Genomic DNA, 14207 nt, shown 5'->3' on the forward strand with positions numbered 1-14207 from the left:
TTTTATTTCTCCATTCTCTCAACTATTCGAAAAAGGTTTGTCTTCTTTTTGTGTCTTTGTACCTTCAGTAAAAACTCGCCATTTCTCCGGACACGCACGAAAGCCTTTTCAGTCGGCCGAAGTTATTGATCGGTTTGCAGTCACCACCGACACTTTAGTTCCAATAGAGGGCGCTCATATTCAGTGATAACTGACGTCTTCGGTGAAAACTCAACTTGTCTCACCACCGATGCAGAGAACAGTTAAAAAGTCGTGTAGAAATTAGGTTCGTTCAGTTCTACCTTCCTCATTCCGTATCGTTGATCGTCATTGTAACCGTTTTGATTTCGTCAAGTGGGAGATGTCGATAATCGAATGGAAAATGTCGTCAACAGAACGAGGTAGGTTAATTAGTGAGGTTACGGAATTAGTTGTTTTTCAGACAGAAAAAAAGGCATATATATATATATATATCCAGACTTAACTATACTGGACGGGTTTCCTGGTTGATGCCTGTTTCGAGAATATGCTGATTTAAACCTGTTTGAACTTAAGCTAAACTTAAGCACCAATAACGGTACATCCCCGTCAAAAACTTGAAACATTCTAATATGAAAGATATGTAAATTGAAACTGTTACACATTAACAAGATGAAAAAGCAAAGTAAATTTTATATAAATACCAATACATATCTAAAAGTATGTGGAGAATATGTTGAAAATAGTTCTGGAAAATTTTACGTGATCCTCTCTCTTCGAATAAAAAACATATTGAGGGATGTTGTTTGTCATAACACGTCTAGCCTCCAAATTTAGACTTGCGAAAACACTAACTATAACCAAGTTTATCTAATCCTCCTTCCCTACCCTGCACGTGTCCCTAAAGAAAGTAATCTGTCTTACTCTTCTAGAGTAGGTGAATATAAGGAAGCCTGCTCTTCTCACTTGCAGTAAAGTCGAATACGCATGTAGTTATCAGCCTTACTGAATCTCGGTTTTTAGTTTAACAGTTTCTGAATACTCATGTAGTTATCAGCCTTACTGAATCTCGGTTTTTAGTTTAACAGTTTCTGAATACTCATGTAGTTATCAGCCTCACTGAATCTCGGTTTTTAGTTTAACAGTTTCTGAATACTCATGTAGTTATCAGCATCACCGAGTCTTGGTTTTACTTAAACAGTTTCTGAATACACATGTAGTTATCAGCCTCACAGAGTCTTGGTTTAAGTTAAACAGTTTCTGAATACGCATGTAGTTATCAGCCTCACCGAGTCTTGGTTTTTAGTTTAACAGTTTCTGAATACACATGTAGTTATCAGCCTCACCGAGTCTTGGTTTTAGTTAAACAGTTTCTGAATACACATGTAGTTATCAGCTTCACTGAATCTTGGTTTTAGTTAAACAGTTTCTGAATACACATGTAGTTATCAGCCTCACCGAGTCTTGGTTTTTAGTTTAACAGTTTTTTTATGTTGTTGACTATGCAGATTGGATTGAAGAACCCAGAAGTTCAAAAATAACAGAATAAACGAGATTTTGCGTGATTTAAAGACTAACTAAGCGGACGTTCACTCTCTAATTACGTGACGAAGACGGAAAGATACTACTATCTCGTTTAGCATATTATTATCCGAACATTTTCCTGTACTTAACTGAGAATCAACATGGCTTCGAGAAACGTTATTCGCAAGCGATGGAGGAACCCGATTGCAGTGTTTGCTGTAGGAATTTTTGTAGTAGGATTGTTGTCGTTCACACAGCCTTCCCCTGGTGGTTGTAGTCACAGAAAAACCAAGCTAGACCCTAAAATAATGAAGGACACTTATCGCTTTGGTTACCATTCAAGAATGACACTGAGTACAGTCGAAGGTAGTCCAAATGACACCAAACCACCACCCCAGTTCCCGCCAGACTTCTTCACTGAAACACAAAGAAAACATGGCGCTGTCATATTCCACGTGATTGGTCTACTCTACATGTTCGTCGCCCTGGCTATCGTTTGTGATGAGTTTTTCATTCCGGCTCTAGATGTGATAACCGAAAAGCTCAAGATTTCGGAGGATGTTGCAGGGGCAACGTTTATGGCCGCGGGAGGCAGTGCTCCAGAGCTCTTCACCAGCGTTATAGGTGCTTTCATTTCATTTGACGATGTTGGAATCGGAACAATCGTCGGGTCTGCAGTATTCAATATCCTCTTTGTCATCTCGATGTGCGCCATCTTCAGCAAATCCGTCCTACAGCTTACTTGGTGGCCCCTGTTCCGAGACGTCAGCTTCTACTCCGTCATCCTCATTATCCTGATAATCTGTTTCCAGGACAACATCATATACTGGTACGAAGCAGTGATTCTGATACTCTCCTACGCTTGCTATGTCACGTTCATGAAATTCAACGAACAAATAGAAAGGTTCGTTAAAAAAGTGATGAACAGAAACAAAATGAAGAAAGTTGGTAGTGCAGACCACATCATGCAGAATGTAAGTACTTATACTATTGTGTGATCGAGTAGTTGAATTGTAGCTGGCACACTGATCGTGTAGGAAACGTTTTAATGGCTACGGGTCACGAACAATGAATTCATAGCTAGGGCAATGTTACTTAGAAAGGAATTATTCTACGTAACTTCTTAGGTATATTTGAGTTTGTTGACACAATATTATATTGAGTTATATAGATCCATAGATACAATAGTTGGTTGTCACAACATTATATTGAATTATATAGACCAATAGAAACAACAGTTTGTTGTCACTACCACTAATAGCTCACAAAAGAGAAAATGCTTAAACAAGTGGTATTCTAAAGTTCAAATGATCTAAATTCCTCTCCTTACATATTAAATAAATTGCTTTAAAATCTAATAGTACCTTCTGTAAGGAGTACTTAAAAATCTTCAAAATGCTTATTACAATGTACTACAAACATATATTCGCTATCACCTACCCCAGTACACACATCCAACATCACCTGTACCAAACATACATACATCCAATATCACCTGTACCAAACATACATACATCCAATATCACCTGTACCAAACATACATACATCCAATATCACCTGTACCAAACATACATACATCCAACATCACCTACCCCAAGCATACATACATCCAACATCACCTGTACCAAACATACATACATCCAACATCACCTGTACCAAACATACATACATCCAATATCACCTGTACCAAACATACATACATCCAACAACACCTACCCCAAGCATACATACATCCAACAACACCTGTACCAAACATACATACATCCAATATCACCTGTACCAAACATACATACATCCAACATCACCTACCCCAAGCATACATACATCCAATATCACCTGTACCAAACATACATCCATCCAACATCACCTGTACCAAACATACATACATCCAGCATCACCTACCCCAAGCATAGATACATCCAACATCACCTGTACCAAACATACATACATCCAACATCACCTACCCCAGTACACACATCCAATATCACCTACCCCAAGCATACATACATCCAGTATCACCTATCCCAAGCATACATACATCCAACATCACCTACCCCAGTACACACATCCAATATCACCTACCCCAAGCATACATACATCCAGTATCACCTATCCCAAGCATACATACATCCAATAACATCCATCCCAAGCATACACATGTCCACCACCACCCATCCCAAGCATACATACATCCAACATCATACACCCCAAGCATGCACACATTCAACATCACCTATCCCAAGTATACATACAGCCAACAACACCTATCTCAAGTATACACACATACAACATCACCTACCCCAAGCATACATACAGTCAACAACACCTACCCCAAGCATACATACAGCCAACAACACCTACCCCAAGCATACATACAGCCAACAACACTCATCCCAAGCATACATACAGCCAATTACACTCATCCTAAGCATAGATTCATCCAATATCACTTGTACCAAGCATAAATACATCCTATCTCAAGCATAGATACACCCAATATCACCTGTACCAAGCATAAATACACCCTATCTCAAGCATAGATACACCCAATATCACCTGTACCAAGCATAAATACACCCAATATCACCTATCTCAAGCATAGATACACTCAATATCTTCTCCAAGCATGCATACATCCAATATCGACTACCCCAAGCATACATACATCCAATATCACCTACCCCAAGCTTACATACATCCAAAATCATTCAGGCGTGGGCCAGCCCTGTGGTAGAGCTCTGGACTTTAGAACTAGCATGAATGAGTTGGTATAACAGTCAGCAAGCAGGTTTCTTTGTCGAAGTCTGTTTTGGCAGTTGTATTTAATGTGTTGAAATAACTTATTGTTGTTTTTTTCTGTTGTAAGTGATTTTAATTTTTTCCAGAATTCTCTGGGTGACGGGTTCGAATCCGTTTGTAATACCACAAAATATTCCTCCAGTTTAAGTTGTAGGTGCGTTACCAGAGTAAAAGTCAATCCCTTACCACTGATGGGGAGTGGGTAGGTTGCTGTTGGCTGGTTATCAAAATTTGTAGATTTGCCACAAATACAAAAATCTTTCACCATTATTCTCTACAAAAAAATATTATTATATCCAGTGGTCTCTGGTAGAAAAAAAAAAGATGAGGAAAAATTCAGTACTTTTTTTTGTTAATTTAATCATCGACAGCTTGCACATTCAATCACTTGGTGGAGTTTTTCACGAAACCCGCCATGTTGGAACCAACATATGCTTAGGAAGGAGAACAGTGATTCTCTCACAGAAATGTATGTAATTATTTAAATTAAACTGTTAATACTCCGCTTTCCATTAAAACGTGAATTACTTTCAAGGTATTTTCTCATAAGCCAACCGTTTAACGATTAATCTCTAAACCTAATCTCGGAAATCTCTATTGTTGATGACGTCAGTTCATACATTTACGAAATCACAAAATTCTAACGCCTGTTTTTTGTTGTTGTTTTTTTCTTTTTTACCAACGAAATAGGCACGTGACCTAATTCCTGGATAATCGGGCCTAAAATAATTACATGCACAAACAAAGCAACAAATAAAAAGTCTCAGTTTAATGCTTTCACGAGAAATATGATCCATTTTATATATACACATTCAACAATTCGATTTGTCCTCACCTGTGAGAGGCAATGATACGTACGCTTAAAACACTGAAAACAACAGTATTTTAAGTAGATAGTTAGTGAGGTAGCGCGTTTACATATGCATATATAATACACGTATATTTGCATATTTGTGCTTACGTTTATATTACTATTTATCTTCTTACTTTTACTAATAAGCCTTCTCTATGACTTCTTTCCCTCAATTAATGAAGGTGTCGTTTTTCACCTTTATTTGATGGGCATGGCATTGCCAGGTGGTCAGGGCGCTCGACTCGCAATCCCATCAAACACGTTCGCCCTTTCAGCCGCGGAGGAATTGTAATTTGACGGTCAATCACACTATTTGTTGGTAAAAAGAGTAACCCAAGAGTTGGCGTGGGTGGTGATGACTAGCTGCCTTCCCTCTAGTCTTTCACTGCTAAATTAGGGACGGCTAGCACAGATAGCCCTCGTGTAGCTTTGCGCGAAATTCAAATCAAACCAAACTCTTTCTTTGAACACTATTTATTAATCTCCCCCTCCCCGGTGGTTCAACGGTAAGTCTGCAAGCTCACGATGCTAGAAACCATGTTTCAATACCCGCGGTGGGCAGAGCGCAGATAGCTCATTGCGCAGCTTTGCGCTTAACAACAACCAAATTTCTTTTATTCTGGATAAGGGATGTTTCCCTTTTTATCTTCGGAAGCGATATGTTATGTGTTATTAAAATCACTATGTTATATTCTTGTGTTCTATTTATATTTATTTATTCCTTTACGTCAACATCATTTATTGTTCTCCTTTTGCAATTTTTTTATCTGCATTATTTTTGTTTCCTCAGTTTTTACTTTTTTTTAAACGTTTTGTACATATGCTAACGTTCTACTACGTCAAGAGTTTCAGTTGCCTTTGAGGGCTGACCTCAAGCTACAAGAACTACTTTTTTATAGCTCGGAAGGATATCAAAAACAAATAAACTAATAACATTAACCTTGTTACGACATACACTGTTGTACCACTACAACAATTCTTTTTACACTGATACACAAAGTTAACCTGGACAGTAGGTTGAAACGACCTACTTATAGTTCGGTACATACGTCAGTACCACTATTGATTTAACAAACTACACCGTTTGTTGCCAAGGTAGATTGGTAACAAATACAAGATTAAGTTATTGCTTTTATTAGATGGTACATACTTACAAGGTTTAATAAAGTGCAGGAAATCTCGAAAAGAAAGGATGTTTAAGATATGCCGAAGAATAACAGTTCCTAGTTGCCCATATCTGGTGCTACCATAACTATTTGCCCCCCAGTGGCACAGCGGTATGTCTACAGACTTACAACGCTAGAAACCGGGTTTCGATACCCGTGTTGGGCAGAGCACAGATAGTGCATTGTGTAGCTTTGTGCATAATTACAAACAAACTAACACAATGATAGTTTATGTTCATGTTTTCAATTGATGGAATGAAGATTGGAAGGTTAAGACATTTATTATCAATGTTGTAATGACGTGGTGTTGAATTAAATACTTTTTTTTTATAGAACCTGTTAAACCTAACATAGAGTAATTGTTTTATTTTAAGTTGATGTTATGTTAGTGCTCATATTTACTAAAGTTTGGCTCCATATTAATGATTTCATGTTGTTTTGTATAAAAAAATACTTTATTTAAGAAATTAGTTTTTAAGTCTTTTTTTTTTAACTTTATAGTTGCATTTGAGCAGGGTAATTTACTTTGTAAAAATATGAGTTTTATATTTTGTAGCGTAAACCAATTGATGACATATCAATTAAACTTAAAGTGTATAATAGCCCCCCAGTGGCACAGCAGTATGTCTACGGATTTACAACGCTAGAAACCGGGTTTCGATACCCGTGATGGGCAGGGCACAGATAGCCCATTGTGTAGCTTTGTGCATAATTACAAACAAACTATATAACCTAATGATACCGTCTACGGGTTTACAATTCACATAGACTTTAGGGATAAAATAGAGGTTTGTGTCATTTCATTTGATACAGATGTTGGAGTTTTAGATTAATACACAAAACCCGATTAGGGTTGACGCTTAATATATTTGTGATATATATACTTTCAAGCTATTATAATGAGATGAGTTTAATAATATGTTTACGTAGCAACTCACACATACACACATTCGCGAAATAATATTGTTCAAGTCTTCATTAATTGTTAGTATACACAATAATGCCGTAAACGCGTGACGGCCACTACAGAATCACTTGGTTACGTCACTGATATGTACTTTCTTACTTATTTTCGTATTCTGAAGAAGAAATCATTTTCAACGGTATTTTTAAGTTGACCAACTAATCATATTGACAGTGTCGCGTGGTTTTCGAATATGCGTAACGTTTCATTGGATACGAAAAGAAACGGCGTGTTTTAAACAATAGAGTTTAACTGTTTGTTCAGTGTGTTTAGAAGTCTTTTTTTTTATCAAGTTATGTATAGATTGCGTGTTTTAAGTATTCACGTAACGTACTCGGATATTTACACAAAATATAAATTATACAGTGAAACGTGACTTTCCTGCTCACGTCATCAATATTGCTCACGTCATCAATATATACGGAATAATTTTTATACATGGCGAATCCCAATAAAGAAATTGTTTGTTTAGAATTTTCGCAAAAAAAAAAAAGGTTCAGAAGGGCTATCTACGCATATCCGGTTCTTAATTTTGAACTGACTGACTAGAAAAAAGGTAGCCAGTCAACAGCACCCGCCACAAACCGTCACTCTTATAGACACGCTTTCTCCCCCCCTCCAACTCCCCCAGTGGTTCATAGGTAAGTCAGTGGGTTTCAAACGCTAACAATTGGTTTCGATACTTGTAATGGGCAGAGCACAAATAGCCCATTGTGTAGCTTTGTGTTTTACAACAAACGAACAAACAAACTTATAGACACCATCATCCCGAAATACGGAGCGCGCTTTTGTGGCAACAGGACGCGAAGCTTAAATCATTAGCTTCACAGGTCGGGCACACTAGTTTCTAGGCAACGCTCAGTCCAAATGAAAATACAAGCAACGCAACACGCTGTTATCTATGTGGAAATTCATCTGTACGGTCACTGAATCAGTCTAACATTAGAAATGTGTATTGCAAGTCAACAACGGACATGCGCACTTTCGTCAAGTGTCCGATTGGTTGGGGAAGGATATTCAGATTAAATAACTTTGTTTATTGCACTTAATCCCAACAAGAAAAGGTCCATGAAATACAATATATTTAGTATTCTTAGTACCTTTAATACAACAGATTTAGTATCTTTAGCATATTTGATACAATACATTTAGCGTATTTAGTATCTTAGCATCGTTAATACAACAAATTTAGCGTCTTTGATACAACAGATTTAGTATCTTTAGCATATTTGATACAATACATTTAGCGTATTTAGTATCTTAGCATCGTTAATACAACAAATTTAGCGACATAAATACAACAGTAGCGACACAAATACCACACTGACTGTCAACATAGTTATCAGAGTTCATTTCAAAACATGCACATTGAAAGACGATAAATGAAGCACAAACCAAAGGAATGAATTACACAGGATATCTTTGTATTAATGATACTAAATCTGTTGTATCAAATATGCTAAAGATACTAAATCTGTTGTATCAAATATGCTAAAGATACTAAATTTGTTGTATTAACGATACTAAATACGCTAAATGTATTGTATCAAATATGCTAAAGATACTAAATTTGTTGTATTAACGATGCTAAGATACTAAATACGCTAAATGTATTGTATCAAATATGCTAAAGATATAGTTATCAGAGTTAACAGTATCAACATAGTCAGTGTGGTATTTGTGCCATTACTGTTAACCCTGATAAGAATGTTGACAGTCAGTGTGGTATTTGTACCGTTACTGTCAACTCTGATAAGAATGTTGACAGTCAGTGTGGTATTTGTGTCGTTACTGTTAACCCTGATAAGAACGTTGATAGTCAGTGTGGTATTTGTGTCGTTACTGTTAACTCTGATAAGTACGTTGACAGTCAGTGTGGTATTTGTGCCATTACTGTTAACCCTGATAACTATGTTGACAATCAGTGTGGTATTTGTACCGTTACTGTCAACCCTGATAAGAATGTTGACAGTCAGTGTGGTACTTTATATAATATAACCCGAGAAAGGGTAGATTTAAATGATTGCGTGTCGATATGTGTGTTACTGTTCATTCCTGTATTGGTAGTTGTGACATTAAACTTAGCCTACATACGTCACGACAAGCTAATGACAAATCGATACTAACAACCATATCAAGTAAGTCTTAACTGTATACAACTCATCTGATAATAACGATTTTCCAAATATTCCCAACCGTATAAAAATATTAAAACACAAAATTAAAACTTTTGTTCTGTTTTACTTTCAATGGCTTAGAACCACTTTTGATTTGAATAGTGAATAATAGAACTATAATTAAGTCGCGAATTCTGTGTTTCAATCTGAACAGTAAGAAATAAAGTCGATAATGTTGGTTTTTGTTTCTCATATAAAATTCAGAATATATCAGTCTCCTGTAGTTTTATTCAATCAATTCAAGACATCAAAGGCAAGCTATGTATAGATGGGGGTGGGGATCAGATACTGAATATAAAGCCAAATGAAGACTCAACGGTCAATGTTGACTATAGCTGCTTCAAGATACCAATCGTGTAAACAGTTTTGCTTTAACTTTTTTTTTTTTTTACCTTGGCGGTTAGGTCGAAATCTGAAGGTCGCAGGTTCAAATCCCGTCACAAGGGACGGGAAAACACATACTAGGGCTAATAAGATGGCTGAAGACTTGGTAGATATTTCGCTAAATGGATGAATTGAAAAGCTTCAACTCATCTAGTTTCGTTAAATTTACAAATTTCTTTGGCACAGTAATCAAGAACCCTGTCTTCTAAAATCTAGCAATATGCTCTGATTCGTCAGATAACGACGGTTTTAACTTCCTTATTATAATTTACTCTAGATTATGTTAAATCATTTATTGTTTACCCACGTTGGAACAAAATTAAATTAAAAAAATAAAGAGCAAACTTAATTTTAAAACTCAACATCTATCTGACCTAAATTTTCATAACATCCGGGACACATTCGTCTTTTATTTGTTTGTTTCAGAATTCTTCACGTAAAGTTATTCAAAGGAAATCAGCGCCCTCTACCAATGCTTGAGCTAATCTTGTCCTACCGAACAGTGTATGTAATCATCACTCTTATATCATACCCACAACCCTACAGTGGAGAGTGCATAACTCACACCAGGACCACATTCGTCTTTAGTCACTCTTATATCATACCCACAACCCTACAGTGGAGAGTGCATAACTCACACCAGGCCCACATTCGTCTTTAGTCACTCTTATATCATACCCACAACCCTACAGTGGAGAGTGCATAACTCACACCAGGCCCACATTCGTCTTTAGTCACTCTTTAATGTTAAAATACACTAATTTATTTTTTTACCTTCCCACAGAACTATGGCAAATCGAGTGACGTGTTTGATCTTATGCACTCCACCCAGAAACACGGCTTTATCTCGACGTCGCTAGCTTGAAGTGACCTAGAAGTTACCGTGGCGGGGTAAGGATCGAGAATTCGGCGTTCGTGTTGTGGTCATAGGTGGTCAGTTCTTCAAAATTAGGAGTCTATGACCTAGCCGTTTAGCCCATATGTGCATAAGGTGTCGTTCGGGTTGAAAACTCCAACGCCCTTTCGCGATCCGTGTATCTTTCAATTTATCAGCTCAAGGTCTGGAAAATGTTTAAATCATTTAATCAACCATGTGTCATAGTTCCGGTTGTTTGACAAAAACTCGGGTTTAGATGTTTGGCTGGAATCAATCTGTGTTGGGATCTCTGGAACCATGTCAAATAACATATACTACACCAGACTACTAATTACACAAACAAATAACCTTAAGACACTACACCAGACTGCTATCATGCAAACAATGTACCCTTATCGTCCTTGTGTTACTTGGTTACGATGTATCTGACAATATTCTTACGTAACGGAACAGTGTATTTACATTCTGTAAAACTAATTTCCAGAAACAAAAAGGTAAAAAACAACACACATCAATTTGACTTTGTTAAGGATATCAACTAGGAACTGTTGAGTAATATATCCAAATCTAGTAGGCAACAATAACACAAGAACTGTTGAGTAATACATCCAAATCTAGTAGGCAACAATAACATAAGAACTATTGAGTAATATATCCAAATCTAGTAGGCAACAACAACGTAAGAACTGTTGAGTAATATATCCAAGTCTAGCAGGCAACAATAACATAAGAACTTTTGAGTTATATATTCAAATCTAGTAGGCAACAATAACATAAGAACTGTTGAGTAATATATTCAAATCTAGTAGGCAACAATAACATAAGAACTGTTGAGTAATATATCCAAGTCTAGTGGGCAACAATAACATAAGAACTGTCGAGTAATATATCCAAATCTAGTAGGCAACAATAATTGTTGAGTAATATATCCAAATCTAGTAGGCAACAATAACTGTTGAGTAATATATTCAAATCTAGTAGGCAACAATAACATAAGAACTGTTGAGTAATGTATCGAAGTATAGCAGGCAACAATAACATAAGAACTGTTGAGTAATATATCCACGTCTAGTACGCAACAATAACAATTCTATTCGGTTATTGGATGTCTTGAGACGTAGGTGATTAAAAGCCTATCGCTCTTTCTTCCATAGCGCATCAAGCGGAGAATGAGTGCTCCTATACTACATGCAGGCTCAAAGTTCCGACAAGGGGTGCTGCAACTAATGATCCACTCCATCGACCCCTTACATGAAGGTAAGAGTTGAGAGGGCGTGCCTTCTTCTGAAATATGCTATATATAATTAATTACTTATTTTATAAACGCATTGAATGAATGTAGCTGCGACCGTAGTAGAATTGTCACATTCTTAAAATAAATACAGATGACGCTAATAGCATATTGTTTTACTTGCTTCGCACTTTTTAAGAGCTTCTCGACAGAGAACGTATTATATTATATTTTAATGTTTAGTTTATGAAAAAAGTCTAAAAAATAGAGGGCTTTAACCGTCCTTTAAGAGGGCAAATACTGGAAATACAGGGCGGTTGATAACCCTATTTATTTAGTGTACGTTCGTCTAAGGTTCTGTTTAGTTATTTCCTTAATATTAATTGTAGTATTATTAATATTATTTCCTTGATATTAACCATTTAATAAATGTATTTTCGTTCATTTCTTAATATCTTGATCTTGGAAAGGAATAAAATAATATTTTAAATTAAGACGCCTAAATTGAAAACAAAATACGAAATAAAAACTTGTTCCTATTTTTTTACCAGCCAGCCTTGATTGATACTCAATATTTTGATGCATCTAAAAAACAGTCCTAGACAAAGGTTATTAATTTATCAGAAAAAAAACGTCACGTTAAATCGAGCTTAGCGTAAATGAATTATGAAACAAGTTTGTTAGCTTTTTAACTCTCACTCTTATAACGCACTCACGCTACAAAATGCAGTACGTGATTTTACATCAACCGTGTAGCCTCGGTTTTACATGTAGTTCGGCACGCTAACCACTAGGCCACACAACAAAACAAGTCTTAATATTAAACACAACAATTCGATCACTATATAAAAGTTGTTACTTTAATTTACCTTTGTTGTTGTTCGGATGGATAAACTAACAAAATTACCTTAAGAGTACACTGCTTATCCTGCGCATTTTTAGTGGCATATATACGCTTGTAAATAACGTTTATAATTCCATGCTTTAGATTCTTTCCTTGAATTTTGATCTTTTATTTTTAACGAAATTTACAGATAATGACAAACTGCATCTATAGTGATCTTAAAATTGCTAAATTTCAACATTAATATCTTACTATTTTAGGCCTACTTCACCGTGATTTTCGTCTATGAAAACTTTCAGAGAACTCAGCTCAGCGTACCGGTGACGCCTAACCTATAGAGCTAAGCCTAACAATAAAAATGCATTTATATTTAGAACTTGAAGAAACTTAAGCCTTAGGCTTTTTTTTTTGTTTTTTTTTAAATCTAGGCATAAAGTATACGTACCAAAGTTTTTGTATAAGAACTTATTAATTAACCATTCATAAAGATAACTTGCACTAATTAAATTAGGAGCAGAAAAATGAACCATAACTTAAACTGAAGCCCTCGGTGGCTTAGCGGTAAACTTACAAGCTTTTAGCGCTAAATATCGCGGTGGAAACATGCATATCTCACTGTGTGGCTTTCAGATTAACAATATACAAACTTAAACTGCAGTAGTAATTTCTGTAAATAAATAGAGTCATTTTTCTATCCACTAATCAAATTAACACACTATATTAATATTCCTTTTTAAAATTATCTTTGGATTTAATGTGCTTTAACACATTCAGGCTTGTCTAATAAAATTAACAATTATGTACACAGCGACTTAATAGCCTCCAGATGGCGATCTACCCTCCTACACGAAGAACTCAATTCGATATTTTTTGAAACTGTAAATATTTTCTCCTTGTACTGTTTGCCATTAATTGAATTTTTAAGAAACGTTGACAAAAAGAAAGGCTTAAGTAAAGAAGCCCCCCAGTAGTGGCACAGCGGTATGTCTGCGGAATTACAACGCTAGAATCCGGGTTTCGATACCCGTGGTGGACAGAGTACAGATAGCCCATTGTGTAGCTTTGTGCATAATTACAAACAAAACAAATAAGTAAAAAACGCAGACGACAGAGAAAAGCATTGTGGGATATTGCACGCGTAATTAATATAATCGTAATTATTTTTATTACTATATTTTTTGAAAGTATAGCCTGTATAAAATTAATGCATTCATTTTTTTCCACTGAGAAAAATCTAGTTGATATACCCTCCCCCACCCCTTCTTGTTTTTCATTTGAATGGAGATTAAATGCGACACCGATAACTACCGAACAGCAATACGGCATGGCCGCCAGGTGGTTAAGCGGGTTCGAATCCCCGTCCCACCAAACATGCTCGCCCTTTCAGCCGTTGGGGCGTTATAAGTGACGGTTAATCCCACTATTCGTTG

The 14207-nt window shown here is 36.2% G+C and overlaps 1 protein-coding gene across 2 annotated transcripts in view; it reads left to right on the top strand.

Annotated features, from left to right (window-relative positions):
• Nucleotides 1-232: 232 nt before the first annotated feature.
• The window catches only part of LOC106468365 (sodium/potassium/calcium exchanger 2-like), a 28192-nt gene continuing 14217 nt past the window's right edge, over nt 233-14207 (top strand). For both annotated transcript variants that reach the window (XM_022396710.1, XM_022396712.1), the window contains exons 1-3: nt 233-380; nt 1467-2456; nt 11857-11959. In XM_022396710.1, coding sequence (XP_022252418.1) covers nt 1644-2456; nt 11857-11959 — 916 coding nt within the window. In that variant the 5' untranslated portion in view covers nt 233-380; nt 1467-1643. The remainder of the gene's footprint in view (nt 381-1466; nt 2457-11856; nt 11960-14207) is intronic.

The sequence above is a fragment of the Limulus polyphemus genome, unplaced genomic scaffold, assembly GCF_000517525.1.
Source record: "Limulus polyphemus unplaced genomic scaffold, Limulus_polyphemus-2.1.2 Scaffold2981, whole genome shotgun sequence".
NCBI lineage: Eukaryota > Metazoa > Arthropoda > Merostomata > Xiphosura > Limulidae > Limulus > Limulus polyphemus.